The sequence below is a fragment of the Juglans regia genome, chromosome 15 (assembly GCF_001411555.2).
Source record: "Juglans regia cultivar Chandler chromosome 15, Walnut 2.0, whole genome shotgun sequence".
NCBI classification, from domain to species: Eukaryota; Viridiplantae; Streptophyta; class Magnoliopsida; order Fagales; family Juglandaceae; genus Juglans; species Juglans regia.
In genome coordinates, this window is record NC_049915.1 from 7520391 (window position 1) to 7531636 (window position 11246).

At 37.3% G+C, this 11246-nt stretch overlaps 1 protein-coding gene across 2 annotated transcripts; it reads left to right on the forward strand.

The window, feature by feature from the left end:
• The first annotated feature begins 196 nt into the window (after positions 1 to 196).
• On the forward strand, positions 197 to 10792 carry LOC108991739 (COP9 signalosome complex subunit 4). 2 transcript variants are annotated; one of them, XM_018966120.2, is made up of 15 exons: positions 197 to 442; positions 523 to 674; positions 1151 to 1254; positions 1389 to 1449; positions 1570 to 1641; positions 2180 to 2272; positions 2365 to 2465; positions 3193 to 3301; positions 3387 to 3431; positions 3546 to 3614; positions 3711 to 3802; positions 3889 to 3931; positions 9509 to 9568; positions 10068 to 10127; positions 10422 to 10792. In XM_018966120.2, exons 1-15 carry the CDS (start codon positions 313 to 315, stop codon positions 10494 to 10496), a joined length of 1266 nt encoding a protein of 421 aa, XP_018821665.1. In that variant the 5' UTR covers positions 197 to 312; the 3' UTR covers positions 10497 to 10792. The 2 variants fall into 2 exon arrangements, with proteins under 2 accessions (XP_018821665.1, XP_018821666.1); XM_018966121.2 differs by lacking the exon at positions 1570 to 1641.
• The last annotated feature ends 454 nt before the right edge of the window (positions 10793 to 11246 follow it).

An 11246-nucleotide genomic window follows, 5' to 3' on the forward strand; every position in this document is an offset into this window, starting at 1 on the left:
AACTGTTTTTAAGAAATGTTTCAACCTTTCAATTTCCAAGCATTGCCGGGACAGTATATTGTATTTTTTAATATTTAAAATTTATTTTAAAATTCAAAATTTTTTGAAAAAGGAACAATTAAAAAGAAATATATAATAAAAAATATATATATATATAATAAAAAGGAAAATAAATTTTAAAATCCGAACTATTTGCTGTAAAACGAGGCTATTACGTAGGCGCAGCAGTGGAGTGGAACAACTGAGGATTCATTTGTTGGAGAAAATTTCAGGGTTTAGGATTACAAAATCAAGAAGAGAAGTCGAACTTCAATGGAGAGTGCCTTCGCGAGCGCCTCTGCTATCACTGACCAGAGGCAAAAGATCGAACAGTACAAGCACATTCTAGCCACCGTGATTTCCGCCAACGACGTTGTTCAGGCTAAGAAATTCATCGATCACGGTTAAACTTTGTTTCTCAGTCGCCTTTGTAGTATATGTTTTGGATTTCAAGCACCAAGTAAAGAACTATTGTATTTGCAGTTTTATCGGACGACGTTCCGTTGGTGGTGTCGCGGCAACTTTTGCAGAGCTTTGCGCAGGAATTGGGGAAATTGGAGCCTGATGCCCAAAAAGAGATTGCGCATTATATTCTTTCCCAGATTCAGCCTCGGGTTGTTTCGTTCGAAGAACAGGTTCGTTTCGCCTAAGCCATTGAACACTTTATTGTAAGTTTTGTTTTTTTGGCACAAAAACTCAATAGAAAAATGGTTACGATCTTTCGCTTTGTATTTGGTCCGGGTGTTAGTTATTTGGGGTCTCCGAGTGGTTCACTAAAGTGTTCAGTTGTTATAATAGAGACTTAGCATTGACTCTTACGGATGTTGCCTTAGCTTTCCCTGAGTGTTTTATATAGGTGTCCATGTAATTCTTTCATATACCTTTTATATTATTTGGAATCTGTTTCTTTTATGTGCCTCTTTTCCCTGGTGGTGTTATCATTGTTGTCATCAAAACTTGGGCACGCGTTAGTGTAATTTTATATGCAAAACACACACAAATTAGCATTGTCGCATGTTTCGGTTATTGAGACTAGTAGATGCTTTACCTTTACGAGTTAATCGAGATCATTTTGTGTAAGAAATTCGTTATTTGTCTGTATGAGTTACAGGTGCTAGTTATCAGGGAGAAACTTGCTGAGTTATATGAATCTGAGCAGCAATGGTCTAAAGCAGCTCAGATGTTGAGTGGCATTGATCTAGATTCTGGAATGAGGTCTGAGAGTAGGATGCTTCTTTTGTTAATATTTTTCTAATTGAGCTCTTTAAGACAGATATATTTATGATTTTTTATTTTCATAATAACCGTCATGGTGAATTTCTTCATTTTGTTATGGATGCCTCCATCAGAGTGATTGACGATACATTCAGATTGTCAAAATGCGTCCAAATTGCTCGTCTTTATCTTGAGGTATTGACTTTATTCTGCCATTGTTTTCTTTAGATTGAGAAGGTTTTAATTGTGTTTGCTAAATACTGAAATTGAGTGTTGCGCTTGGGCATTACTGAAAATGCTATTTGTGGGAAATAGCGGCACTCAGGCAGGGTGTGTGCATGTGTCTTGGGGGCTCCTTGGAAAGAGTTCATATATGGGGCAAATGAGGTCAGGTGGAATAGCATTGATACCTGTTAATTCTGTGCTCATCTTTGAGAAACATATCTGTGAATCATACTAATCTCTATAAAATACTCGATTACTAGACTTGTTCCAAAGGAAAAATGAAAGTTGTGGGTGGTTCTTCAATTATTATTCAAAGTTAACCAACGTGGACAAGTTGGTAAGTGTTGATATAGGAGTAAAAAAACATTCTCAATTTAATAAGTGATTGGCAATAGGCCTGTTCACAGGATATAGTCTGTGATTTCTGTGCTGATACTCTTTGGACTCCATGGGTTTAGTTTGATGATTGAAAGGTCCTACACAATTTCATGTCAATTCTAGATGACAATTCAGCATACAGATTGGTGAAACTTGTAGATTTGGTGGTGGTGTTCCGTTGGTGACTTTTATTCCTTATGTGGCATATTCCTTCCTGTGAACACTGTGTTCATGACCATAATGCTTAATCAGGACGTTTAACCTCAGAACATGGTAGTGTATCACTGCAGTTATTGGCTCTTGTTGCTTGCTTATTTTGCAGGATGATGATGCTGTTAATGCAGAAGCTTTTATTAATAAGGCTTCATTCTTAATTAGCAATAGTCAGCATGAAGTTTTGAATTTACAGCATAAGGTTTGACATTATTTGACTCTCAGTTATAATAATTGTGATGAAGGCTTTCTGCTTTAGCATTTTCTTAGGTTGATTTCCTACTCCATTATCAGGTATGTCATGCGAGAATTTTAGATTTGAAGAGGAAATTCTTGGAAGCAGCTTTACGTTATTATGGCATATCCCAAATTGAAAAGCGGCAAATAGGAGATGAGTATGTGCTTTTGGATTTTATTCATGTTTATCCAACCTTTTCACAAGGATTTTTTTAAAAGGTGTTTTCATGTCTGCAAAGTGTTGCGTTATTGGCTGCATTTACCGCATGCCATCATTTTTTTTCAAAGTTTCCTTGAATTAGTTAAAATATAAACTCTTTCACCTCTTTTTTATCATTTATCATGTGTTGATAACCAATTTTTAAGTAGTTCTGCTCCAAGACCGACCAAACTTAATCACGTTTAATTTCAAGAACTCGGTTTTACATTGTTAAATCATGCATTATGTGACATTGACTAAAAACTAATAAACCCACCCGGAAATGCAATATATAGTGTTTAATGTGCAGCATGTAATTTCATGTTAACAAGAAGAGATTAGATGATATTGTTAATGTTAAATATGATTTGTCCAGTTATTTTACTCCCACTGCACAAGCTAAGTGCAAATTTCGAGCTTAATCTCACAGGCACTTGATTGTTTTAGTTTAGGAACAAATACCTTTAGTTTAACATTGTGGAAGTCACTCCCCCTAACTCCACCTTCAAAAGAAAATTTTCAGATAGCCAAGGCATGGTTAAGGCTCTATATAGTTATTGGATAAATAAATGGGCCTGATTTAAATTAGACATCAGTACTTATTTAATAACTAAATAAGATAATGATACTAGATGTGGGTTATTTCATCAACAGGTGCAATAAAAGGTTCTTGATTGTTTTTGCAGGGAGATTGATGAGGAAGCATTGGAGCAAGCTCTTTCTGCTGCTGTGACCTGTACGATTTTGGCAGCTGCAGGTCCTCAGCGTTCTCGTGTTCTTGCAACTTTGTACAAAGTAAACACTCTCTCACAATGAATAATAGTTGCATTTTGAGAAGTAACTTTGCACTATTTAACTGAGATGCTGGTATTTCATTCAGGATGAACGGTGCTCAAAATTGAAAATTTATCCTATATTGCAGAAGGTCCCCTTCCACTCCCCCAGTTATATAATACTGCATGATTTTTACTTGCTTTTTTCTTCATGTGCATTTATTTAAACATGTGATGCTAATTCACTTTGAACGCTGTTTATACAGGTGTATTTGGAGAGAATTTTGAGAAAACCTGAAATTGATGCTTTTGCCGAAGAATTAAAAGCACATCAGGTTATGATTAGTTGAAAAATAAGATGTCACATTTGCGTCATTTACTAATCAGGAAGCTATTGTGTGTTCGTCTCAATTATTATTTTTTGTCCACAGAAAGCACTTCTACCAGACAATTTTACAGTTCTGGATCGTGCAATGATTGAGCATAATCTTTTGAGTGCAAGCAAGCTCTACACAAACATAAGGTTCCTAATACTGCTTCTGTTAGGTTGTCTTTACCTCTTAAGTTATTGCAGGAGACTAAGTATTATTGTTTATGCTTCTGTCATAGCTTTGATGAGTTGGGCACCTTGTTGGGCATTGCTCCTCATAAGGTATGTTCCATATTCTGTTTATGAACTTAATTTCGTACTGTTTTCAAATTCATGTTTCTGCTATGTGATGGCTAGTATGAAAAGAGCTGAAAAAATTTACATTTCTTTGACATTAGGCCCTGAAGTTTTGGTGTATGTCTATCAATTTGCTGCCACTATAATGTTCCCTTCTTATTCAGATACATCTTTATCTTAGTTTTATGCGGTAGTTTGAGCTAAAGGAGCATGAATTAAGTTTAACTTTCTAGGCAATTCTTTTTTTCCCCTTTTAATATGAAATTGGGCATATAGATGAGCTATCAACTACTCTCATTTTGCAAGTATTTAATTTCTTTCTTCATGTCTGACAACTAAAAATATGCAACATGTACTTCAGTTTAAGTGCATTAATATTTTGAGCATTGGAATCTTGGACTCTTAAAGCCTCCATGTAGTTGAAGCATTACTCTAGTGGTGATTGTTTAGAGCATTAGTTGAGCATCTTTGATAGTATTCTTGGCATATTTTTATTTACTTCGGAACATTTTAAAATTTTCCTTTGGAGCTCCCAAGGTTTCATTCAATCTTTGATGGTATTTTTTTTTTATCGGTAATAAGATTTTATTGATCATAGGAATAGGCAAAAGCCCAAGTACATGGGTCATATACAAGAGCAACGCCTAGGAGTGATGTTCTAGTGATACAAGAAATTCATGAGTGTTCATACCATTACAATCTATTATAATCGACCAATGGAACAAGGTGTTAAAAAAAGGTTCTAAGTTCATCCAATGACCGTTTTAGATCTTCGAAGCTTCGCTCGTTCTTCTCCCTCCAAATACACCACCACAAGCAGATTGGAACCATCTTGCAAATTGTGGCAATCTGAGAAGTGCCTTGGAGACCTCTCCATGAAAGCTAAGTGGTCGATCACTCTTCTTGGCATCACCTAAGCTACACCCACCCTTGCAAAAAAGTCATTTCACAAAATTGTGGCAATCTCACAATGAATTAATAGATGATCGACGGATTCTCCACTCTTTTAACACAAACAATACCAATCCAAGACTATGATTCGCCGTTTCCTTAGGTTGTCGGTAGTGAGAATCTTCCCAAAAGAAGCTGTCCCCTCATAAGAACAGAATATATTAGATTGTAAAATTTAGAAATTGCTTCAACTTCCCAATCATGAACAACTCAAAGAAATGTGATATTCCATTGGGGAGTACCGTTTAATTGGTCAAGGATGCCCGCAATCAAGGCTTCCTTCATTCTTGTTATACCAAAGAAGTGGATAAGCTTCCTTAGTGCCCTATCACCACAGCATATGTCATGCCAGAATTTGATTCAGGACCTGTCACCCACCTTAAACGGGTAAATTTAGAAAATTCAGTCCATCCAAGTCGAGTGTGCTTCTAGAGCCCCACCCCATAGGATCCACTCACCTCTCTCGAGCACCAACCTCCCCATGCTCTACCATCCTTTAGTCTAAAACTGTTCTCCACAAAGCTCCATGTTCTATGGGATACCTTCATAGGCATTTTCCCAACAACGCCATATTAAAAAGCTGCAAATTGCGGATACCCAAACCTCCTTTGAAAATTGGGGAACAAACAGTGGCCCATTTAATGAGATGAATTTCGAACACATAGTTCATACCTCCATAGAAAATCCTGCTGTATTTTCTCCATGCGGTGAGCTACCTTTGATGGAAGTGGAATAAAGAGAGGAAATAAGTTGGTAGGTAGGAGAGGGCAATTTTGATAAGTGTAACTCTGCCACCTTTGGATAAGTACATCCACTTCCAACTAGCAAGTTTCCGCTCCATCTTTTATAGTACATTATTCCAAATTGATATCGATTTGTAATGAGCACCCAATGGGAGGCCAAGATATTTCGTAGGTGGATGAGAAATCTTACATCCCAAAATGGTAGCCATACTATCCACATTATGCACATGCCCCACTAGAACGACCTCTGATTTGCCCAAGTTTACCTTCAAGCTTGAAACGACTTTGAAGCATAGAAAGAGAGCCCTCAATGAATGTATATGATCCTAGCTGGCCTCACAAAATAACAGGGTATCATCGGCAAATAAGAGGTGAGAAATATTGAGTGAGCCAATATTTGCCTGCCCCATTGTAAAGCCAAATATAAAACTACCTGCCATCGACCGATCATTTTGCTAAATGCTTCCATTACCCAAAAAAATAGTAATGGAGATAAGGGATACCTTTGTCTCAATCCCTTTGAGCTCTGAAAGAAACCATTTGCTATGCTGTTAATCAAGATAGAGAAATGTACCGTAGAGATGCAATGTTTGATCCATGTGCACAACTTCACACTGAAACCACATCTCTCGAGCATATAGAGTAAGAAGCTTCGATGGTATTGAGTTACATGCTTTTATAATCTCTCTCTCTCTCTCTCCCTGATAGCATACACCTTAAAACGGTGGATTGCAGTCCATTTTTAACTTGCTCTATTAATTACAACCCAAAACTCAGGAGCTCCAGCCGCAGAAAAGTTAAGTGGAGATATCTTTGAGTCTTTCAAGCTGAAACTAATATAGTGAAATGTAAGGGGGTTGAATGATGCCAAAAAAGGCCCTAGGGAACTTGCTTAAAGAATGGAAGGGCAATATCATTTGCTCTAGGAGACTAAATTTGAATATATGATTTGTGGTGTAGCGTGGTCTATGGGGTTTTCAATATGTTTGATTAGTGCTGTGTGGGGTCTCGAAGTGCTTCTAGGGGGATTTTACTAATGTGAGATTGGATGGTGGTATAACATATTGAGAACTGTGTAGGGGAGTTTATGGTGGCTTGATCTTTTAGAAATATTGTAGACCAGTCTGTATGAGCCTTTGCGGGCATTTATGGGCCCAATAATTATTATTTATGACAGAACATTGCTTTGGAATCAGTTGACTGGAGTAGTCAGCTTGTGGCATTTACCCTGGTGCACTTGGTGGAGGGGGTTTTTGGGGAGAATTTCTATAGTCAACTTTATTCTTGAGCAGGATTTTATTGATTTGCCAATGATTCCAGGGAATTTCACATGGTAACATTTGAGAGAAAGCTTCCTGGTCTAGAATTGACAACTTTCTTATCTTCTTGGAGTGAGAAATGCTATTTCCTAAAGTATCCCAGAGGAGACTTCCAAGACTTTGCTCTTGCTATTTTCCTATCATGGGTTTTTGGTCAAGGTCAAGGGGGTAGATGATACTGTAAGTTAAAAATATGTGCCTACACTTAGACGGTTTTGTGGATAGTGTTAAGGAGTGGTGTAACTCTGTTTTTTATTGGTAAGGAGTGGTGTAACTCTGGGCTCAGGCTTTGGGGTGTAAACTCATGATCTTGAATGCTATTTTTTGGAGATTTAGGGAGACAGAAACTGTTGCCATTAAATGAATTGAGTGACGTGTCAAGGAAGGGAGTGGCCTAGAGGTTGAGGAGAAGGCAAAAAGGTACACAACTATCAATGACTTGGATAGAATTTATCTCTTATAGGAAATGAGTTGAAGAAAAGAATTGAGGTGCCTTGTGGCTGGAAGAAGGGGACAGGTGTACTAAGTTTTTTCATCAGGAGGGCAGCTCACACGAAAGATACAGTACCATTGAGCCCTTAAGGCCCCGTTTGGATAGTGAAAGTGTTTCATCTCATCTCATCTCATCATTACAACTTTTCCAAATTTCCACACAAAATATAATAAACAATTCAAAATTTTCAAACCCCAAAACAATAATAAAATTAAAAAATAATATTCTAACAATATTTTATTCAACTTTTAATTTTCATCTAAAACCATCTCATCTCACGATCCAAACTGCACTTAAAATTCGATGGTACAGTATCTTTTAATGATCAAGAGGTGAGAGATCATATTGTACAATTTTATAAACGATTGTACACGAACAGTTCAATTGGAGACCCAAGTTGGGTGGATTGTTCTTTGGTTCATTGGTTCATTGGGACTGGAGGAGGCCTCTTGGTTGGAGATACCCTTCAAGGAGAATCAGGTGTATGAGGTAGTGAAGGCTTTGATTGGAGATAAGGTTTCGAGTCTAGTTGGTTTTACCGCGACTTTTTCCAAGATTTTTTCACGACTTTCACTCAAAAGGCCAATTTGTTAGAAGTATCTGTCAAACATTCATAGCTCTTATCTCGAAGAAAGCATGGGCTATCAACATTAAGGACTTCTGATCGATTAGCCTTTTAGGTGGTGTGTACAAAATAATAGCCAAAGTACGTGCAGATAGGCTGAGAACAAGGTAGAGAAGACATCTCTAATCCCAAAATACTTTTATCTGGAGTAGGCAAATGTTGGATTTAGTTCTCATTGGAGATCAGTGTCTCGACAGTAGAATAAGATTTGGAGAGTTGGGATTGTTGTGCAAAATGGAGTTGGAGAAGGCCTTCAATTGTGTTAATTGGAAATTTTTGTTGTATAGGTTGAGGCAGCGTGGCTATGGGGAGAAGTGGTGTAGATGGATAGCTACTGTCGGTCCACGGTGCGTTTCTCCGTCCTACTCTCACAGGGTTCTTCAATGGCTCCCCATGGCTGGCTCAGATCGGCCCAGCCATGGAGTGGCCAATGGTGGCCACCCCGTGGTTGGCTAGCAATGGGCCACCCCGATTCGTATTTTTAAATACTAAGATTTTCTAAAAAATTTCACTATCAAACATTTTCAGTGGGACCCACAACTTACACAAAAACTCATAAAACTTATCTCAAGCTTTTTCTCCACTTCTTCACGTCCACATGTGGCTAACAAATTTGTAGAATTCAAATAGTTCGAATAACTGAGTGGTGCAATTTATTAAAACAGCACATGATTGGGAGATGGATCTCTGTTTCTTTGCTTGGTTGTATTCAGTGTGAGTGAGACAGTAGAGAAGATAAGATGTTATGGGCCTTATTGAGGGGGGACTTGAAGTAAAATCTTTTTATCAAACATTGCTCCACATGAATGGGTATCTATGGAAGAGCATTTGGAGTAAAGCCCCATTGAGAGCGACAATCTTTTCTTCCGAGGCAGCATTAGGGAAAATCCTCACCCTAGACAACTCAAGGAAAAGATGAATTACAGTGATAAAATGATATTGTCCGGGATGGAGAAACAGTGGATCGCTTGTTACTACCCTGTGCAGTAGCTAGTAGTAGTACATGGCAAGTTGTTTTCAGCTGGGTATTGCAGAGGCAGGGTAGTGGACCTGTTTTGTTGTTGGAATGGTCAGTTTGACAGTTGTCATACTGTAACTTTGAGGAAAATGATCGCAATTTGCTTAGTGTAGTGCATTTGGAGGGAGAGAAATGTTCGTTGCTTTGAGAAATATGAGAAGGATATGCAGAAGTCAAGGATTTTTTTTATCGGCAAAGCTAAAGATTTTTTATTCAGCTCTGCCTATCTTTGGATGGTGCAATTATGAGTCTTTCCAGTTTTAACTTTTCTGAGTTTTTAGATCTTTTTGCTCTCTAAATAGGTGCTTATGATGTATACTCCTGGTGTACTTGGTTGGTCCTTTTGCTCATTTATAAATTTGTCTCATCGAAAAAATAACAAATTCTTGAATGCCTAAATACTTGATTTGCAGGCCGAAAAGATAGCATCAAGAATGATTTATGAAGATAGAATGAGAGGATCAATTGATCAGGTAGAAATAACTGCTCTGTGGCCCAGGAAAAAAATATCACTTCGTCTATAAAGTTCCTCATTTGATCATTTCTTACCGGGAAATGTGGTGATTATTGGTGTATTGAAATTATAGTTATGATTGACTTGAAAAATGTAACACATTTTCCTTCTCTTCCATGAATTGAAAATTCATTGATTTGATGTCATTTTTGGCCATTTCCCATCTTGTTCTTGCAACAAAAGAAATAATATATTTCAAATAAATCACCTTGATTTGGACTAGAATATTTTGCTTCAGTCGAGTCATCGATTGATCTCAAAACTTGGTTTTTTGGGTACCCTTTTTTTCTCAAATCTTTTTTCTCAGGCTAGTTTCAGATTATTTCACTTGGTTCTTTTATGTTGACAAAACCTATGGTTCTTGCAATGACTAAAAGGGTAACAAAAACAAAGAAGAAAAAGAACGGCTGCATACATTCCTTGTTGCATAACATCTATCTCTAAATGTTTTGTATCAGGTAGAAGCTGTCATACACTTTGAAGATGACACTGAAGAGCTGCAACAATGGGATCAACAGGTGAGTCCCTGCTTTGGTAGCTATCTCACTTACAAGATCAACAAACTATTTTGTAAAACAATGCATGCTTTGAGTTCAATTGAGCTGTTGCCTGCAGAAACTATAATACTTAACCAACTGCGACTCCTTTCACCAAATTACCAGGCCTCCAAATAAACTAAGTGGAATTTTCTGACAGTGTGCCAACTTAAACTGGCCATAGTTCCTAAAGTACAGTGTTCACTAATAAGTATCTCTAATAACTGAGTCTCTCCTTCCATGGCTCTTAGTTTTTATTCTTGCGGTCTATTGCAGATTGTCGGCCTGTGTCAGGCTCTCAATGATGTCTTGGATGGCATGGCAAAGAAGGGCTTGTCAATCCCCGTCTGATTGATATTCGTGATGACAAGGACTTCAATTTTTTTGACCTCTATGTACTTATCATGTAGCATTATAGTATAACTTGTTTCTCTAAATATAGGCTTTGTGTCTAGCTCAGGGTTTCTGTGGTTACCCAAGTCCATTTCTCCAGTCAACTTCCTTCAACCTTTGCATGAAAATTAATTGACTGAGCTTTGAAGCCGGTTGGAGAAAAGCAATGCTACTCTTAATTCTTATTTTTGCATCCTCAGTCACATTGTTTGATGATATATTATAAGTGGCTTTATAGTTCAACACTTACATATTAGATAGTGAGACTATAAATGATGAAATTCAAGATGAGGAAAAAACATTTCTCGAAATAATGGTTCTCCTCTCAACGAAGTCAAAAGTATTTTTGGTGTAATTTATGATGGGGTTATGATTTAGTGTATGTTTGGATGTAGAAAATGTTGGGAAGTTTTTTTATCTGAGCGAAAATTTTTTGAAAATGAAGTTTTATGGATTTTTGTGAGAGTTGCGAGTCTCATGTCAAAATATGTTTAGGTCTTTTGCGGATGATCTGCCTCCCTACTCAACTAAACATCCAGCATTTCGTTGCACCCACTTTGACAATTTGCTTCAGTGGTAGTTCTTTATGCTCCAACTAGCCGGTGATTTCATTTTGCATTTTTTTATTTATATTTGGAAGCCGATTTTCTGCTTTAGATATTGTTGAGTTTTAGAATTTCCGATTTTGCACATGACATTTGATTTTTA